The 21367-nt window shown below is 38.3% G+C and overlaps 2 protein-coding genes across 13 annotated transcripts in view; both read right to left on the bottom strand.

Moving 5' to 3' along the window:
* The window catches only part of LOC129755607 (tropomyosin-2), a 146335-nt gene that overhangs the window by 99323 nt on the left and 25645 nt on the right, over positions 1-21367 (bottom strand). For all 12 annotated transcript variants that reach the window (XM_055752193.1, XM_055752189.1, XM_055752188.1 and 9 more), the window contains exon 2: positions 15026-15370. In XM_055752193.1, coding sequence (XP_055608168.1) covers positions 15026-15265 — 240 coding nt within the window. In that variant the 5' untranslated portion in view covers positions 15266-15370. The remainder of the gene's footprint in view (positions 1-15025; positions 15371-21367) is intronic.
* On the bottom strand, positions 7595-9575 carry LOC129755609 (uncharacterized). Its single transcript, XM_055752196.1, has one exon. The coding sequence runs from the start codon at positions 9139-9141 to the stop codon at positions 8071-8073; it is 1071 nt and encodes a 356-aa protein (XP_055608171.1). The 5' UTR covers positions 9142-9575; the 3' UTR covers positions 7595-8070.

Genomic DNA, 21367 nt, shown 5'->3' on the forward strand with positions numbered 1-21367 from the left:
TTATGCCGCTCTAATCAAAATTTGAGTTTTCCTAGTTTTGGCGAATTTTGAATTGTTTTCCTTCAAATCTGAGTCAAGGAGAATTAGAGTGTAGTCCACACTAGGCAACATGAACTGCGATTTTTGTTATGAGACGAACTTTGTTGTCTGTTGTTGTTGTTGGAAACCTGAGACGGTCTCAGTGTCTCCCGAAGAAAATGGGAGACGCTGAGACCGTCTCGAGACGAACCCGGTATCAAATTTTGAATACGGCGAATGCGCCAAGACCTTTGTTTTGAGAAAAACGCATTCCAAGTTTCAGAAAATAAAATCAATTTCCTATTTAGCTGCGTACAATCATTTTCCTAAAGAAGTCGCTAAAATGCTTTCAAATTGATTTAATTTCATCACCCGATCGATAGATATAGCTTTTCCGTACTAATTACCACAATAAATTAATAAATATAACTGTGGGCCCTTTTACCACAGACTGATGCTCTCATTTTGTTCATTCGCCAAATTGGAGGGCCTTTTTGAATTGCAGAATGACTGTTCGCCTTTTGGATCACTCATTAAAGAAGCAATATTCCAGCAAATTTCGGCTTGAAAGCGGGTCCAAATGATCACATTAACACATTAGCACATTCAACGATCTTATAAATGCTGAATTGTTTTTCTCCTTGTCCTGGGAAAACAAATTTCAAAAACTTCAGTGCCCTTTTTCCATCTCGAAATAACTATTGGCCCTTTTGTTCGCGACGAAATTTTGAGGGGAAATGGGCGAATGAACTGTGGGATTACACACTCATAAAAAAAAGCTATTCGCCTTATTTAAAAAATTAAATTTAACTTCACTAAAATAAGAAAAATTAAAAGGAGATCATATTTTCGGATGTAAAATAAAGAGTTTAACGCATTTATGTGATAATCTGGATTTGTTTACAGTTGGCGCATTCGCCGTATTCAAAATTCGATACCGAACCGTCTCCTAGTGTGGACTAGGCTTTAGCTTAACATTTCTGTTAACGGCACCAAATTGGAAACTGTGAGAAGTCATAAGTACCTAGGTGTAGTCATTGACCGTTTCCTGAGCCTTGGAATACACATCAAAGAGCTGCAAGGAAATATGCAGACATTTTTTTCGAAACAATGTGGTAGCTGTACAGTTGAGAAGTGTTCAGTTACCAGAAGAAAGAGATCGCTGGAAAAAGTTTTCGTATTTAGAACAGACGTACTGGATCCATAAAGAAGTCTTCGATCGTACTCAACCGATTATACGCTCAGAAATATTGCAACCTGTTGAAATTTTCCCTGAATTGGAAGGGCTATTAACGGCTAAACAAAACACTAACCCGGCAAAGGCAAAACAACTAGCCCTGTTTGTCATGAACGCCATGAAATTCACGGATGCTCAAAGTGCTCTATAGGCGTGTGTTTTGAATCAGCAAAACTTCGTCTGTCCATGGCACTGAGCAAAGGAACGAGTATCACTTCGGCGGAATTGATCGCTATTAGAGAAGCCACACGTGTGATTGAAGAAACATCGTTGGTCCGTTCTGTTATCTATACCGACTCCAAGGCGTCATGCATTATGCTGCAAACCACTCAAAAATCAAAAGAAAACGAAAGAATTTTGATTGAAATCCTTCGTATCGTTCCCAATATCAAGTTGCGATACAGTGGATCCCCAGTCATGTTTCTATTAGTGGCGATGAAATCGCAGATGGTTTGGCCAAGCACGGTCTTCATTTCAGTTAACATATACGAAAACTATCTAATGTAGAAAGATAGCATTATTCTCTTTAAACGCACCTTGAGAAATGAACAGGCGTGATATTCGTCTCCTAAATCGTTCGATGGCCACTCACACTGGTAAGCAAGGATGAAAATTGTTGACGACGCAAACTGTGACAAGTGCCTTAAACCAGAAACCGTTAACCATGTAATAATGGAATGTCTCAGGTTCACAGCTTTGAGATCACAGTACGACTTTGATGGCAAACATGCAAACATCCAGGATCTCTTCAAATCAAATTTGTCGTTCTTGAACGACCAAAATGCCACTCTGAAGAGTGCAGAAAGGAAATATTGAATGTAGAATTTTTTTTTCATCTTTTCGAACCGAACATGAAATCTTCGCAGTAAACCATTCTACCTTTCACAATTATGGTACTGAGGTATCATGAGAAATGGCGGTCTATTCGAAAAACAAAAATAATTTCAGGTCAAAATATCCGCCATATGCATTGCAGCTTTACCACAGTTCATATCAGTCTGTCAAATTTCAAAGGTAGCAGGAATGGTTGAACAAAGGCTGAAAAAATGATACGTAAACTTCAACTTCTCCCATTAGCTGAACCAAAACTTCATCACACGCTGAAACAGCACTACAGTTTGCCTTTATTCAGCAAGCAAGCTGAAACAGCAATCACGCTTTACCTCAGCTTTTGTTCAGCGAATTGGCGTTTTTAATCAGCCAAAATGTTTGTTGGGCATGGGTTTCAATTTCAGAGGCTTATATTGTGGAGGTAATGCTACCGATCAGATCTCGCATGGAGAGAGTAGTTGAAAACTAAAGTGAAAACATCAAGTGTTTGTTTCTTCATATTTTTATCTAAATTCCTAAATTGACAAAAAAAAAAAGATTTTAAAACGTGTTAACATTACGAAAAGGGTTTTTGAACTTTGATGACAGATTTTCGCATTTTTCTTAATTTCTTCAAACTCGGTTGAGAAATTTAAATTTGAAGTACATTTTGATTTACGTCTATTTTATAAGTAAAGTCTCGATTGTTTTTATTTCAATAAATTTCTTCTTTTTTTAACAACTTTTCTCAAGACGTCAAACCTGTAGTCAATTTGAAAAAGTAATGATGAAAGAGTTGTACAGTTAAATCCGATAGTCTGCAATAACTTTTATCCAAAGGCTTTGAAAACCCCGAAATCTAACAAAAAACATTGAAAATATACCATTGTTCGTCATTTAAATCATCGACCGGCTTAACCCAGTTCAAAACTGCCAACGATTTTCGATGTTTTTCTAGTTAGAAGTGATTCCTACTGCAAAACTGATCAGCTAGTGAAACAGACCAACATTAGTATTCACTATGAGGGTGCGCCTCTTTGTGGTAAATTGTTATGACTATCAAACGATTGGTAGGCAAAAATGCCAGAAAGCCGGTAGGTATTTGATTCACGAGCCGCTGTGAAATCGGGGCTCAGTGAATTTTCCCTTTTTAGCCGCATGTTTTCTACTGCATGTGGAATTATAATGTACACAAGTGTTTAAGGAATTCTTGAACCAGTTTAGGCTTATGGATAACTCCTCAATATTTTGAAAGTACAGTTTAGCATAAGTCAATGGAAGAATTTCATTTAAAAAAAAGTTCTCCTAAGAATAAGATGCCTGTCCGTGTATCAAATTTGATCAACTGATAATCATCCGACACCGAACAATTACTCCAGTCGAGCGAGTGGAAGAAAAGCAACCGCCTTACTTACGTCATCTTCGACGTTCACCCAGTTTTTCTTCTCCTTTTAACCGCACAGCAAAACTCGGCTGACTGTCTTCTCGTTATCACTTCTATATCAGCAAGCAGCGTGATTGTAAGCTCTATAGCGAGCCGGTAGCCTGTTGTGTTCAGCTACACATGACTCAATGCAGGTAATGCGTTTTCTTTTACTTTTATTTTTAGTCCAACGATGAAAGCAGAAGGCAAAAGATATAAAACCAAATTGTACCCTAGTATTTGCTGTTTGAGTTACACGTCGTCTTAACCAGCTTCGTCGAACGGGTCTCAAAAAACAGACATGACAAATGGGTATTAACTTTAACTAGGTACGGATGATGATGAGCTCAGTTAGTTTGAATTTTTCGGCCCAACAACGGGCGACGCGGCCGGATGTTTATCACATGCGGGTTGCAAAGAAATCGGTCGATTTGCCAAAGTTTCTTTCACTTTTGCTCAGATATTCAACTTTTAAATTTCAAAATTCATCCTGATCGCGAATCGAAAAAGGAAGTTGATTGACCTGGGTCAAAAAGTTGACTGGAGGATTACCACAGTTCTGAAAATAGATGTAATGCATCTGAATGCTAACTAAAGGGTGTCCACGATGAAATTGCTCTAACTTTTCAACCGTTCAGGTAAAAGTAAAGGAAAATTTGGGTGGATTTAGTTCATAGTGCATTGTTTACATCCTGCAAATTTCAAAGTCCTGTGATCAAAACTCGCGGAAATGGAGTCGAAAGAACAGCTCGAGCGTGATAAAATCTTGCGCATTCATCACGAGAACAAGGATCTCTCGCATCGTTCCATCGCTAAAAACGTTGGGAATCGCGAATCCCACGGTGTTGCGTATGCGGTTCGAGGAACGATTGATCACCGATCGGAAGCCCAGAAGTGAACCTAAGCCGAAGTTTAGTCCAGAAGGCCAAAGGTAAGCTACAAAAGGCCCCTAATCGCCACGAGAAGCAGAACAAGTCCGCCAAAACCCGTGCCAGGAAGTTGTACCTCAACATGCTGACGAAAGTTGAATGCTGCATGCATCATGGACGACGAAACATATGTGAAGGCCGACTTCAAACAGATCCCCGGCAACCTGTTTTTCACGGCAAAGGATAAGTTCAGCATTCCGGAGCATGTCCGCACTCAGAAGATGTCCAAATTTGCGAATAAATTCCTGGTTTGGCAAGCCATCTGAAGGCCCACAACCTCCCAACATACTTCTGGCCGGATATGGCCTCATGCCACTACTCCAAGGACGTGCTGAAGTGGTATGCGGACAATAAGGTTAATTTCGTGCCGAAAATGTTCAACACTCCGGAGCTCCACCCCATCGAGAAGTACTGGGCGATTATGAAGCAGCACTTTATTAAACGACCTAAGATAGTGAAGACAGTCAAGTAACTGAAGAAAGTATGGGTTAACATGCAAAACACGGTTGATTCACAGGTTGTGCAGAATCTTATGGCCGGGGTTAAGGCCAAGGTGCGGGCATTTGCGTATGGACTGTAAATAAAATGGTAAAATGAAGTTTGACAGTTATTCTTCCATCCCTGAAAATTTGATGGCAATCGGATGAAAACTCGAATTTTGCGAATCAATTTTGTGTGTGGCATTTCATCGTGGACACCCTTTATGAGCATTTTCAGAACCAATTTTTAACTACATTTCCAAAATTTCTTCCAACAAAACAAATGCAATCGACAACCACCTTAAGAGTTACGTAGCAAGGGAGTTTTTTATGTTTAAGGAAGTAGCAAACTACCCCCTTAGAGCCATTAATCTGCAGCAAAGCACCAGCGCGATCCGAGAAGCGCAACACGGATTGCGCAACTGTGGCGTAGTTTTTTGCTTGCTTACAGTTTTTTTTTTTTTCATTTTCAAATTACGCGCTCCACGTGGGCCATTCTCCTCCTCCTCCATTTGTTTATGATCTTCATCTACGGCGACTCTACGAAAAACTTGCGCAGCAAGAAGAAAACAACCGATTATCGCCGCCTCACCTTTTTTTCTATTTCAATTTTCATCCAAATGGGTGCACGCCTCAAAGTGTGATTATTAACCCTTTCCTTCCCACGAGGTTTTTCACGTTTTAAAAATAGAAATATTGATTTACAGCTAAAGTTCTAGAACAAAAGATGCATAATTTAAGCCTACTTTAATGATCCATTTAATAAATTTGGGTTTTGAGGTGGATCATATGTGCTCCATTGGGAAGATAACAACACATAGGGTGCAAATGAAAAACAGGAAATAATTGCAGAAAAATATGGAATTTCATCACTTCATTGATCACAAACTAAAACGATCCTATTTGATAAAAAACTTCTTTGGTATACGCATCCCTCGAAAGCCTATTTATTGAAATATTTGAAATTTTCATTTTTGCCTTGAACAATGGCCGCCATGACACTTTGCGCAACGATAACAAAACATGCCGTTTTTCGAGAAAATCACGAACTTTTACAAGAATTTCGAGACATGTGGTAATCTAATCAGATGAAATAACTACCCTGAAGCGAATTTTTTTGTTGACGAAATGATTTTCATGAGTATTGATAAGAAGCTTCACAAGAAGAAAAGTACGTTTTGTTCCCAGTGTATCACCAGTGATCCACTTTACTTACTCAAAAATTTACATGTTTTAGTTGAAATCTAAGTAAACCATCATTTGATTCTGCTTGCATAAGCAACCTTCTGCACGTCAGTATTTTTATTTGAAGGAAATTATAAAAACTTGTAAAGTTATTGAACAACAAATGACAACTTCATTTAATTTCGAAAAAAATCCGACTTTTTTGCAGCTTTTGATCTGCCAAGCAAAACCTAGCGAACCGATTTTCTTCAAATTTCGTGCAATGTTTCTTCACTCATATCTACACATTCGGTGAAAAAATGGTGTTGATCCGAAGCGCCCAGTTCAAATGCGAGCTGTACAAAGTTGTGGATCACCTGTGCTACCATGGGAAGGAAAGGGTTAAGGGGGTGCTTTTGAAATTGATAAAAATGTAAATCAACCTGACACCCCTAAAAAAGTTCAAAACGGTGTAACCGATGAGGGTGTCACGGTGGTCTTCAAAAACAAAAAAAAAAACGCCAAGAAAAAAGGGTTGTTCGGAAGTAACCCGCGTTCGTTGTTTTCCGAACACAAAAGGCGATCCCGAAGTGATCGCCGCGAGAAGAGAAAATCGCGCACGAGGTCACACACTTGGTGCGGCGGAAAATTTTCCTTCACATTTTCACGATTAAACATCGTGATATTGATATTGAGCTTGAGCAAAGATCGTGCGCCTGCGTTCTGTTTCTGTCTCGAGCGAGAGATCGGTCGTTTTGCTACAATTCATAAACGACTTCACAAGAACAGAGTAGACGAGCGATGATGATGACACCACAAATGGAAACGATCGCGAAAGCGCGATCGCCGTCGTCGTCGGGTCGTTGTTGTTGTGTTTTACACAGCGTAAGGGAAGCGAAAAACTACAACCCATGAGCACAGGTTTGGTTTTTTGGGGCCGCACGGGCACGGCGAGAGCACCCTCGTTTTGTTGCTTTTTCGCTGCTGTTGCTTTTGTTGTTAATGGGGTTCGCGGTTCGTGGTGATGGTTTTCTTTTCTTGGATTTTCTCGGGAGGTAGCCCGAGCTAACTAGCAACCAAAATCTTGGGGCATCTTTGTGTGGGTTGGACCGTCCGACCGAAAAATGTACCGTTCTTCGCTTTGTAAACTTCATTTTCGGGTGGAATTATTTTTTTTGGAAAATTTCCTGCCCTAAAAATAACACACGTTCTCGCACACATTTGACTGCGATGTGCATCTTGAACGACTTTTCTGTTTTGGGGGTTTAACGACCAGTTGCCTGTTTGCTTTGAATCTTCCGAATTCCTCCTACCCGTTTGATTTGATTTTCGGAGGGTGTACGTGATCGTTTCCCAGTTTGAGGGATTCACAACTTAAAAAAGAGGCTGGCGAATTTTACGCCTTAGAAATCGTTGGAAAAAACTTACCCGTTCAACTGTGTTTTCATGATGTTATGCAGTTCGTTCCGGATGATGTTGAATTTCATCATGGTGTCGGAGCTGAAGATGGATCGTCCGAAGGCCAGTCCCGGGGTAGTCGGCGCACCGCTTCTGCCTCCGGTGTTCCACGCTCGGCGATGACCTCGGTCCGCTCGCTGGTGCAACGCAGTTTGGCCCACTCGGCTGCATCCGGATCCGCCTCGTCCAGCCCGGTTGGTATGTGATCGTCTTCGTTGGCCGCACCGTCCCCGGAAGCCCGTTCCAGCTTCGAGATGTCCCCCGATGCCGCCGTCGAGGAGCGAACCTTTTACCGCTGCTTCGTGCTGCCATCGGCGTTGGTGGTGGTTTTGGAAGATTTTTTACTGCTGCTGGATGGACTTTTTCCGGCTACTTGTCGTTGTTGCCGCTGTGCTGCTGGAATCATCCGAGGACGGACTCTTTTTACTGCGCTTAAGCTTTTTGTTAATTTGTTTTGACTAGCTCCTGACCGCTGGACGGTTCCTCCAGCTCTCATTTCCGACGGGCTCTTGCTTCCCTCATGATTCTGCTGCTCCTTCTCGTCGTCTATCACTATAAGCTTGCTTTTGGGTATGCTGCCGCTGCTATGTTTAGGTCACTACTAACTACTAGACTATTGCTTTGTCGTTGTTGTTTTGGTTCCTCGACGATAAGCTCGTCATTCTCAGCCAACCGTGGTATGCTTTTACTTTTACTATCTGGGTGAGGGTCTGCCGCTACTGCTTCCTGGTTCAGATCCTGGCCAACAACAATGGAGCTATTATTATTTACAAGATCATTAACATCATCATCGTCGCTGCCATTCTCATCGTCGATTGCCATTGGCGATTGCAGTTTGCCGTCCCCCTCGGTGACATTCTGACAAGGATTGCCATTCTCGTCATTGTCTGTGTTTACCAGCCCGCTGCTGCCATTATTGTTGCCACCGATCCCGAGCAGGGCCAGTGACGACGACGACGAGCTGCTACTAATACTGCCTGCTGTTCCGATTCCTCCTCCGCCAATTATTATTCCGCTAGCATTGATGCCACCGCAATCGATGGCTCCTCTCAGGGCTGCAATCACTTCCTCCGCTGGAACGTTCGATTTCCTGTTGCCCCCGAATCTCGGATGATGCTGGTGACCCCGTTTCCTGCCCGATCCTCCGCCACCGGACGGAACGGGATTATTTTCGCACATTTCACCACTAGCAACCGCTGCTGCTTCTTCAACACCACCACCATCGGCCGACAAACTTGCCAAACTTGTCGATCTTGATGATATTTTTTGGTCTTGGTCTTGTTTTTTGCAGCTCTCTCCTTCTGCTGCTGTCACTGCCAAATGAAGACGTCTAACGGTTTTCGGATCCGCTGTTTGGTGGCGCTGCTTTCTTCGCTTTGCCACAGTTGATTTTACTACCCGGGTGCGATCACAGTCTACCAGAGCTAGGGGCGCTCTCTCGTGGCAAACACCTCTACTACTGCTAGGGGCCGCAGCCGTCGCTGGTCGGTTGCCGGTTTGACTATTTCGTGCCTTCCTCGAACGTTTTCCTCCATTCGAGCGTCCTTCCGATACCCAGCGATGCTTACCGTTGAAACAGTTCGAGCTGCGCTTCCGATTGCCATACGATATCACTCCAATCATCGTCTTTTGTATTCTTGCATTCAAAATAAATAAACTATATATTTTGACTAGAACTAAAACGATGTTGCTTTGTACTTGGATTGTAACGAGACTTCAATAATACACAACAGGGTTTGGTTTGCAGATTGCAAATTATACTTGGTTCGGTAACCCGCAAGTGCACCAATAATTTGTTTTTCTAATTTGATTATACAATTTTTATTCGCGTGTGCGGAGCAGCACGGGATGCGATTTTCACTGCATCCCGTCTCTTCCAACAATGTGCCGGATAGTCGGACTTATCTCATGAATGAAACTCCTTCGCCCCGAGGATGACTTCCACTCGTGATCAGCCGGCGGCCGGCTTCTTGTTACTACAACTACTACTAACATTTTCTTTCTACTTTTTTCCTGGTGATGACCCAAGCAGCAATTTCCGTCGCTGCCATCGGAATGTCGCTTTTCTTCTTTCTTCTCTCGGGTGCCACCTCCACTTAAGTAGCATTAGTTTTCTCGCCTCGGGTGCCGGTGTTATCTCCCGAAAAAAAACAGACAGTCAGCCGGCGTCACCCATCGATATCGCCAATAAACACTGTCGTCAAAATGCGCCGCCCACGTTAAAATTAGCCCGGTGATGAGATGATCGGTTTTGCTGAACCGGCAAATTTTCCGCTTTTCCGGGCAGCAAATGTTGGCTGATCATTCATTCCAATCACAGCTGGCCATAATGATTGCTGGGATATGTCATCCCAGCAGGCCGAAAAGCACGTTTCGACCAACCAAACGCGCATGAACGATGACGCCATTTTCCCATTTTCAAACGGCAACCAAAACATGCTCGCACCCCGAGCAAGTTCAACTTTATAAAGTTCTAAAAATATCTTATTCCAACGGATCGGATGATGACTCTTCTCTTCCTACAGGGGACCAGACAAATTCAAAATCGTCGATGATCACATTTTTTTCGTTAGTTTTTCATACGAAATAATAACGGTTGCTAGGTCGCCGCCATTTTTGCTTCGCAAAAATGTCGTCCCACACTTAAAACGCAATCATTCTCAATGCCAAATTATGCAATTTCAACAAAACAAACATTAGATAACAACCACCCCTTTGCGTTGATTGCAGTGCGAGATGCACTCAAAATTGCTTTGTGTCTCGTTGTTGTATTTTTTTTGTCATTGTTTCTAAAAATACCAACGCAATCCGGTCAAAACCGTGACAGCAGCAATCTAGGACGCCATTTTGATTGGTGCAGTAGAGACCGCATTTTTGCGAGAATTTTCTCAACACACATTTTTTTTTGGTTTTTCATTTTCTTTCGCAAAAGAGAACAAAAAAATGAGTTGACAGAAAATTAAATTTTCTGAATGAAAACGCTCAAGGGCAAGTTTGTGATGCGTCATCCTCGGTGTGTCACCGGAACGAAATGGGCACTTTGGCAAAATTTTAGTTTTGACATTTTTGTTTCTCATTTCTCTGCGCTCCGCGCCGTCACTTTCATTTACTAACCTTGTATTTAGGAGGTGAGTAACGTATTGAGTAGGTGGCGCATATGTCAATCAATCGTCGTCTTTCAATGATGATAACGCGACCGTAACTGCGCTGATTGAGCAACGGCAAGTACCTACAAATTACATTCATTATTTCGAGGTGTTCACGGACAGATGGAGCGTGTTGAGGACTAACAAGACTTAATGACGTGAAATCGTTTTTCTTTTTTCGATTTCTACCTATAGTTGATGTCCTACCCAAATTGTTATCGGTTAAAAGCAGATCTTGCCCCTAACCTAGCTACTTAACTTGGTTAAATACGATGAAATATTAAAAACATTTTGTCTCAAAACATCTCAAAAAATATAATTTTTTGCAATGATAATTTTCACGTTTTCTGGGTTAGAATTGAAAAATAAAGAAGAGCTGGACATATGGTCTTGTTACCGGTCCCATTGAAACAATTATTTACGAGCAGGGATGCCAGGTGTTGAGGATAAAAAATCTGGGCAATTTTGAAAAAAAGTCTGTGCGTGTCTGTGCACAAGGAAGATATCACAAATTTGGTAACAAGAGTTTTGCCGATGCGTGTGAGCGGGGCGGGGGGGGGGGGGGGGGGGTGTATTCGGGTTATTTTCGAGTTGAGAACTATATAACTAACACTGTTTCCTACCCCGTACCATGCCAGTCTTATTTAAAAGAAAAGTTTAATGAATGATTGGTCGAATACCCATGAATACAAGCGAGATTTACAGTCTAATCTGGCACTTACGGATCAAATTCGATACATGAATATCGATTTCATCACTACATTTTGAAAGTCTGTAAAATCTGGGCACTCCAAGCAAAAATCTGGGCAAAATCTGTGTCTGACCAATATCTGGACGAAGGGTCAAAAGTCTTGGTTTTACAGACAAATCTGGGCACCTGGCAACCCAGTTTACGAGTGATGCACTGCCCCTACTCGCATAACAGTCCCATATGAATTTTCGTCATTTTTCATCTAACCTGACAGTTCGTCATTTTGAACATTTTACTTCAAAATAAAACAATAAAAAAAGAGACTTTGTTCAAGAAATTACGAAAAAAATATCAACTAGCGACTGTCCCATATGAAATATACCCGCATAACAGTCCCATATGTAAAATAGCACGGATGTAGTTACCTTACTATGTTTCTTTCGGTGAAATGATCTTTGATTTATTGCTTTAAGTCATTTAAACAAGATGCAACTCACTTGATGTCGAATTATGCACATTACACAGTAAATTTAACTACAGTTTTTGAAAGGCAGGCTAAGATAAAGGAAGGATGGTCTTCCTGTGAGAAAAACTACCAGAAACAACTAAAAACCATGATAAGATTCAACTTACAATATGGAATTCACAAACTGCATTTACAAGTTCAGAAATGATCAAATTTAAGTCTTAGAAGGTAGCTTGGTGAGCAAACCATATTCTGTATGGGACTGTTATGCGAGTAGATTTGAGAAAGGTCTCCAATATGCTCGCATAACAGTCCCATAACAAACAAAAAGTGTGCTCCAGACCTTACCAGTTGCCAAATTCCGAAAAATTCAGGTCTTACGATTTATTATGACAACCTAGAACATATTCCATTAAACGATTTTTGTTTATGCTGAAAGCTGTGGTCACGATTTAAAAATGTATTCCAAAACAGAAAAAGCTGATTTTCTCGCTTGCTCGTTTTTGCATATGGGACTGTTATGAAAGTAGGGGCAGTGCAGCCAGAACAGAAAAATCCTTATCAGATGAATGTAATTACTAGAATTTCTCTGTGCAAGAATTTTAAAGCATGTTTATCATTTAACATTTTTTTCATTTCTTTCATTAGGTTCATTATGATGCCATTACAATTCAGCTGTTTTTCGTGCAACGCAAACAAAAATCAATTATCTCATAGGAAAAAAAAAAACTTAATTAACAATTATTTCGCATCTATTTTTTTTATTTACAAATTCCAATCCAACAAATTAAAAAAAATCGGAATAAACAAAATCTGAAATCCGAATAAAAACTAAAAAAAGAGGACCAGATTAAAAAGTAACACCAAAACACGAATCAGAATCAAAAATTAAAATCAGAAATCACAAATAAGAATCAAGATCGAAAACAGAAAACAGAAATGAAAAAAAAAATCAGAAACAGAAACCTTTTTTTAAGATGATTTTTCGGCTTTCAGTCTGTTCAAATAGGAAAATCGACTATTTATTTAACGTTAAATAAATAGTCGTTTTTGCTATTTGAGCAGACTGAAAGCCGAAAAATCACCTTAAATTCAAGTAACAGTCGTTAAAAAACATCGGAAACAGAAACCAGAATCAGAAATTCGAAAAAAGAAACAAGAAATCTGAATCCAGAAATAAAAAACAAAAATCAGAATCCTGAAATCAGAAACAAAAAAATAAGAAATCAGCAATCAGAAATCGGAAATCTTGATTCTGAATATTATTCCCAAACTTATGCTCTGAATCTAAACATAAGTTTGAAGATCGACTGAATATTTTGTTTTCCCTGGAGAAATTCCGGCTTTCAATCTGTTTTAGAGCAAAAACGATTTTTTTTTATGTATCCAACGTTTCAATTCGGTTTGGACCTGTTTCATGGACTAAAATTGCATTTTATAATTATTTTTGGCCGATTACAAAATTTTTGTTGTGAGATGTTTACCTAAAAAGTGTGAAACAACATAAACAAAAGTTGTAAAATGAAAACAGTGCAAAAGTTTCGGATTTTATTCGAGAAAAATTTAACAACAATAAAACGACACTTTTTTGGTAAACCTCTCACAACAAATATTTGATAATCGGCCAAAAATAACTTTAAAAAATAATTTTTAGTCCCTGAAGGAGATCCAAAATGGATTGAAACGTTGGATACACAAAACACAAATCGTTTTTGATCTGAAAGTGACTGCAAGCTGGAATTTCCTCAGGATAAATTCTGAATCTGAAATCTGAATCTGAAATCTGAATCTGAAATCTGAATCTGAAATCTGAATCTGAAATCCGAATCTGAAATCTGAATCGGAAATCTGAATCTGAAATCTGAATCTGAAATCTGAATCTGAAATCTGAATCTGAAATCTGAATCTGAAATCTGAATCTGAAATCTGAATCTGAAATCTGAATCTGAAATCTGAATCTGAAATCTGAATCTGAAATCTGAAATCTGAATCTGAAATCTGAATCTGAAATCTGAAATCTGAATCTGAAATCTGAATCTGAATCTGAAATCTGAAATCTGAATCTGAAATCTGAATCTGAAATCTGAAACTGAAATCTGAAACTGAAATCTGAATCTGAAATCTGAATATGAAATCTAAATCTGAAATCGGAATCTGAAATCTGAATCTGAAATCTGAATCTGAAATCAGAATCTGAAATCTGAAATCTGAATCTGAAATCTGAAATCTGAATCTGAAATCTGAATCTGAAATCTGAATCTGAATCTGAAATCTGAATCTGAAATCTGAATCTGAAATCTGGATCTGAAATCTGAATCTGAATCTGAAATCTGAATCTGAAATCTGAATCTGAAATCTGAATCTGAATCTGAAATCTGAATCTGAAATCTGAATCTGAAATCTGAATCTGAAATCTGAATCTGAAATCTGAATCTGAAATCTGAATCTGAATCTGAAATCTGAATCTGAATCTGAAATCTGAATCTGAAATCTGAATCTGAAATCTGAATCTGAAATCTGAATCTGAAATCTGAATCTGAAATCTGAATCTGAAATCTGAATCTGAAATCTGAATCTGAAATCTGAATCTGAAATCTGAATCTGAAATCTGAATCTGAAATCTGAATCTGAAATCTGAATCTGAATCTGAAATCTGAATCTGAAATCTGAATCTGAAATCTGAATCTGAAATCTGAATCTGAAATCTGAATCTGAAATCTGAAATCTGAAATCTGAATCTGAAATCTGAATCTGAAATCTGAATCTGAAATCTGAATCTGAAATCTGAATCTGAAATCTGAATCTGAAATCTGAATCTGAAATCTGAATCTGAAATCTGAATCTGAAATCTGAATCTGAAATCTGAATCTGAAATCTGAATCTGAAATCTGAATCTGAAATCTGAATCTGAAATCTGAATCTGAAATCTGAATCTGAAATCTGAATCTGAAATCTGAATCTGAAATCTGAATCTGAAATCTGAATATGAATCCTGAAATCTGAATCTAAAATCTGAAATCGGAAACCTGAATTTGAAATTTGATTCAAATCTCATATTTGTATTTGTGTCTGCATTCTAAAATCTAAATTTGAACGTTAAGTCTTAATTTTTTCTGATTTTAAATTAAGAATTTTCTTTAACTGTTTGCGTTACACGAAAGTTACCGTTTTTTTTCGGAAAAAAAATCTTCAACTGGTACTTACGTTCTGGAGAGCCTTTTCCTTGTCTTCCAGCTTGGTGTTGACGGCCATCAACGCCTCCTGGGTCTGATCCAGGTCGTTTTCAATGGCCTGGATCTTCTTCTGCAGCTGGCGGGCCTCTTCTTCGGCCTTTTCCGCGCGCAGGTTGGCGTCGCGGGCCTGCTGCTCGCAGAGAAGGGCGCGATCCAACGCGTTATCCTTCTCCAGCTTCATCGCCTGCATCTTCTTCTTGATGGCATCCATTTTGGAGCGGTTTGCGGTGGCACTGGCACACTACACTAGACAACGAGAAAGCACAGAACACACAAACTTGCGGATCGGGGGATCGCGAAATACCACGCACTCGGCCTGTTGAATAGGAGAGAAAGAAGAAAAATCGTAAGATAAAATATCAATAAAACCTATAATGTAGAGATAAAACATGTGCATAATTAGTCAGGATCGATTAAATCTTGAGCGAGTAATTGGACTGGGTCCTTGGCGAAGGTCTGACTGAGAGTGCAGTGGTTTTCCTTGATCAGGAACAGGATTCGCGCGATTCTTTCAAGTACCGACCGAAAGCTGGAGAATCCAGCTGACTGTCAACCCCTGGACAAATATTTTTATTACTCCATCATTTTGCTTGAAAAACCAAAAGTCACTTGTCCAGTTCCATAAAAATAATTGTCCCCAGATCACGACCATAACCAACCTCAAAAAACGAACACTCTCTTCTCGTCCGAACATAAACGGTCGGTGAAAATTTCAAGTTCACTCACTGAAAACAGCCCGAAGATCTCTCTCCCTGACGCCTTAAAGACACGTAACCTTTCGGTTTAAAGTCGAAGATTTTTTCCAACAATCCCTGCAACTGTTGTTCTCTGGCAAACCGAGTAATACCGAGAGTGGTGGAAACAGTAACAAATTGATATTACGGCGACGACTGACGTTTCTTCACGCGTCACCTCAGCAGTGTTCCTCAGGCGTAATCGTCGCGTCGTCGTCTCCAGGCGCTGCAGACGACCTTGCCCGGTTTGCCATGTTTGGTCATCCAGAAATTGTATGGTTGAGTTACCTCCTCTTTCCATCATCCGAACGCATATCAATGGATGGATTGAACATTGGATACCTTCATATCTGAGAAGTGCAGATCCTCATCGGTTCTTGTATCGCTAAGGCAGATCGACAACGACTACGACGACTGGAACTGTCGTGACGCGTGTACGCGCGCCGAGGGACGTCGGCGTCATCGCTGTTTGAGACGCGTGAATCTCGGATTGTGATTGTGGATCATTAGTATGATTTGTGAGTTCGGATTTGTTCTCTCTTCAAACAAAAAAAAACCATATGCAAAAATGCGTCCATGATCATGAAAGAATGTGCGATGAGGAATTCCAGCGAAACATTTTATCTGGATGAGACTTTGAAGAAAGTAGCTAGGCTTAGTCTGGGTAAATATGAAACATTCCTCAGAGATAAAAATTATACGTACCAGAAGATAAAATACTTCACTCAGATGTTAACGGAGAAAGTTTCCGGCACATTGCAATTTTAAGCCAGTTTACGAGATAAGGTGTCTCGTGTTTTACGATAAAAAATCGTAATTTTACTCTCACCCGAACAAAACTGTGTCAATCTAACACTGTATTGAAAGTTTGATCGTCGGAAACCTTTTTCAAGGGCAGGGTTTTTCTGGGACCCTTAATAAGCTTAAATCTGAGAGTTGCAGAAGCCAAAACAAAAAATACTTTATTTTCAGTTCGAGATAGTCAGAATATCTAAAATTGTCAGATTTCGGTGTTCCGCGTTTATCGTTCCCAAAATATGCCGAATGATGTCAACTTTAGATTGCATTTTCAAGCTGTACTGCAATCAGACAATTTTAACGGGCAAACTTAGGTCCCTTTAAAATCCTAAATCACAACTCAGCTATGAACACCATTATTGAAGTTTAATTCTTAAAATAAACTTGAAAAAAACTGCCTATTTAAGAATTACCAGAATTAAAGACGATGATTAGAGGAAAAGGTGAATTGGGTAAAAATCAACCAAATCTTGCACACTTTCTCATTGACGTGTATTGTGTACATGCTGTCAAACTCGAAGTCGTGTTTTTCGATTCTACGAAAATGGAGGTGAACCAACGCAAGTCGAGAGAACAAATTCTTTCCAAACACCTGGAATTTCCTGACCTGTCGCACCGGCAGTTGGGAAAAATGTTGAACATTCACCATTCAATCGTCTCCAGAGTGTTGAAGCGGTTCCAGGAGCCGCAACGGCAAAGGAGCTGGAAGAAAACCGGGACCGGAGAACGAAAAAAAAAACGGAGGGAAAGGTGAAGCGGATGATTAAAGCAAATCCCAACGTCTCAAGCCGTGATTTGGCTAAAAAGATCGGCATGTCGCAGAGCTGCGTCCCGAATGTAAAGAAGAGAGCTGGACTACATACATACAAGGTACAGAACTTCCAAAACATCATTGAGCCGAAAAAATCGACGGCTAAAACCCGGGCACGGAAGCTCTACGAGAAGATGCTGTCAAAATATGGCTGCTGTGTGATGGACGACGAGACGTGTATAATAGTCGATTTTAAGAAAATTCCGGACTTGGAGTCTTTCACCGGCAAGAGCAAATTCGATGTGGACGACAAATTTAAGAAGAAGAAAATGTCGAAGTTAGCCTTCAAATGTCTTGTTTGGCAGGCCATCTGCTCTTGCGGACTGAGGAGTGAGCCTTTCGTTACAAAGGGCACAGTAAATAGCGAGATCTACAAATCTGAGAAGCGCCTTTTTCCGTTCTTGCAGCTGCACGACGGAGCTCCGCTATTTTGGCCAAATTTAACATCATGTCACTATTCTAAAATTGTTCTGGAGTGGTATGAGGCCAATTCTGTCCATTTTGTTCCAAAGGTGAACGTGGGGTGCCCAAGAAATTGGAGAACGGTTGCCATGGACCGAGTGAATTTTAGGAATAATGTTCGTCAAGTTATGTCGTGAGACGGTATACTATGTAAATAAAAAATAAATTGTTCCAAAGGATAGGAAACCGCCAAACTGTCCGGAGCTGCACTCGGTGGAGCAGTACTCGGCTATAATGAAGCGGGAACTTCGGAAGAGCAAGAAGACAGTAAAAGACGAGAAAGACATGTCAAGAAAATGGAAAAAAAACTGAGAAACTGGTACTGGATGACACTGTAAAGATTTTGATGGAGAGCATCAAGCGAAAATGCGTTTTTACACTCAAGACTCCATCGATTAACTTTACTTTTGATTTTTGAAGTAAATATATGTTTAAAACTACCCTAAAATTTTCGTTTGATTTTAAACATTACAAGAAAATTGACATGACATTTTCGGTTATTATGACACCGAAAATGTCATGTCAATTTCCGTGTTCGTTCTTTAAAAACTTCTTCTGTCTATTTACGGTAAACCACAAAAAAGGTAAGCTCTTTTATACAATCCCCTTCCCGGACTTGCGCGGATATTCAATGAAAAATTTGGAACTAGTTCGTCCGGCTTGATTGCCTGGAAAACTCCTCGAATTTTACCCGGATTGATTCACATAATTTGCAAAATTGAGTGAAAATTCTGAAATTAAGTTATGATCAATTAAGATGTTTGGTTGTTCAAACGATTATTTCAGAGTTATATTTAACAAAACATACATTAAAAGAAAAATTTTAAGATTAAAATACAATTTGGAGTGATTTTCATTCTTCTCTGATATTTTGTCAAACAATGTCTACATTTTTCTCAAATTTGACCGGATATAGCTTTATTTTTGTGAGGTTTCAAAAATTAAACCGCAATTGCCTATGTAGTCTACAATCAATAGAAATCCTAGGAAGAATGCTAGATATGTCAATTCCATAGGAAATTTCAAGATGTTTCGGTCTAAAGCGACAAATCAAGTCACGAAAAAAGTTATATGAAGCCGTAAGACGTAAGAGATCTGTTTCTTGATTGAATTGTTTATATTGAAAGAAAAACAGATAAATTCGTGAACACGCGCACAGATAGAAATTCACACCAATACCAATCAATTTGGATAGCGTTCAAGTCTTCAAAAGCCAACGGTTTTGAGATCGAATCTCGATTATGATATACACTTTCAGTTAGCAGTTAGGTTTAAGGGTTTAAACCTGCTGCGAAAAAAATATAGAAGTTTTCTGTTTGTTTACTTTTCACCATTCTTTAAAACATGGGAATTTTGACGAATTTTTAAAAAAGTTTAAAACCCAATTGAATTTTTGGTGATTTTTAACGCAAAAGTAAAATCGTTTGGTCATCCTGAAAAAAAAAACTGCTCAATGAATTTAACCTCTGTTTATTTATACTTTTTTTTAGTAATTTCAAAAAACTATCATTGATATCTTTTCAAATTTCTTAAACTTGTAGCGTTTTACTTTTTAAAATCATTGTATCCCTGATATAAGAATATCTCAGCTTAAAAATGATTCTTAGATTAAAAGGAAAAAAAAACGAATTCCGAATCAGTTTTTGGTTTTTTATGTAGGTTTTCTTGTTTCAACCGTTTCTAATGGTTGATTTCACTCAAATTTGATTCATTTTTACACTTAAATATTAACGCTGTATAAACAAAACTAGAGGTGATAGACAATATTTGACAAAATATTCAAGTTCAGGACACCTAATTCATCAAAATCAGTAATTATAATATAGGCAGTAAAAAATGCTGTTCTCCTAAATATCGACAAAATTTGATATTAAAATTTAAAAAAAAATGTTTTTTTTTCTCAAATTTTTTAAATCTGTATATTTTATATTTATGTTTGAAAAAAATTAACTAAGTTTTAAAGCATTTTTCATTTTTTTTTATTTAGTACGTCTTTGTTCTTCAATTCTAAATTTTTGTTTTCAAAAACAAAATCTTCTTAATTTTCAATAAAAACAAACATTTATGTTCTTTTTATCCTTTCTACGACCCAATTTTTCAATTAAAGGCAACAACAAAATATGTATTTGCTTTGTACTTTCAATATTTACAACAAGACTTGAAGTTTCTTCTTTTTAATTTTGTCAATTATTTTTTGTGATCAATTAATATAAGTCTTTAATGATGAATTGAACATTTTGAATTATAAATATAATAAAGTTGGTATTGTGAACTTAAAGAATGGGCATTCTATGCCTGTTATTTTGATAACCAGGAGAGAACAAAAAAATCTGACTTAGATTACTTGAAATTAAATCAAACATTTTCTTCTTTTCATCAAAATGAAAATCAATCATCAATTAATTGTGTTCTGAAAAAATTCTCTGAAGTTATAAAAGATTTTTAATTTTTTCCCCTTATCGAGAATTTGCATATCACATTCAATTTATGACCGCGGAATTATCAAACCAATTGTAAAAATCAATCGTAAAATCAATTGTAAAATTGTAATAGAAAATTCGACTGGAAATATGTTTTTCGTTATTTGCTAAAACAGGACTGCAAGCTGCAAAAAACGGGGGTTTTCGGGGGAAAAAAGGAGATAATTAAAAATTAACAATTTTATCATTTTGCTAAACAATAATAAATCATGGATAATTGATGATTTGATCTAAATTTTATTTTAGAATTCGAATTTATATGTTCTATTTATGTATACTGTTTCTGTGCACTAATTCTTTTGTCCGAATTCTTTTTTTATTCGAAATTTTAATTCTTTGATATTCTGGTGCTTCGGAAATATTGACTTTAAATTTGTAAATAAGTCTACTTCATATTTATTGAGTTACCGATTATTCAGAAAAAAAATTCATTTAAATAATTAAAAATTTACCGGCAAAAGCAACAGTTAGAAACGTTGTTTCTGTTTATGTTTGAATAAATTTAATATTTTTTTCAAGTTTTTGTGATGGCCTTAGCTTAAGGTTGCCAGGTTGCCCGGTTTTATCCAGGTTTGCCCGGATATTTAATAAATACAAAAGTAATCCGGCCCGGCCCAGTTGCCCTGATTTCATTGAAAAATGCCCAAATTTGCCCGGATTTATTCACTTTATTTGACAAATCAAACGAAAAAATGTGTTGTAATTTTTTTTTTATTAATGCCTCTAAAACGAAAGCAAGTTTAAAAAAAATGATCATGGTAGGTTTTTTGGAAGCCTTAAATACGATTTAAAATCTGTCAAAGAATTTTGATGAAAAATTTTTTTTCAATTTTTTTTTTCTTGATTTTTGTTGAGTTATTACTGAATATTGACAAAATTTGCCCGGATTTTAGGTCATCAATTTTGAAATCAAATGCCTGGATTTTGCCAGGTTTTTCTATAAAATTGCCCGGATTTTTTTGGCCCGGACACGTGCTGGAAAAAATTTGGCAACCTTACCTTAGCACATTGCGGACTAATTACGAGAT

The sequence above is a fragment of the Uranotaenia lowii genome, chromosome 3, assembly GCF_029784155.1.
Source record: "Uranotaenia lowii strain MFRU-FL chromosome 3, ASM2978415v1, whole genome shotgun sequence".
NCBI lineage: Eukaryota > Metazoa > Arthropoda > Insecta > Diptera > Culicidae > Uranotaenia > Uranotaenia lowii.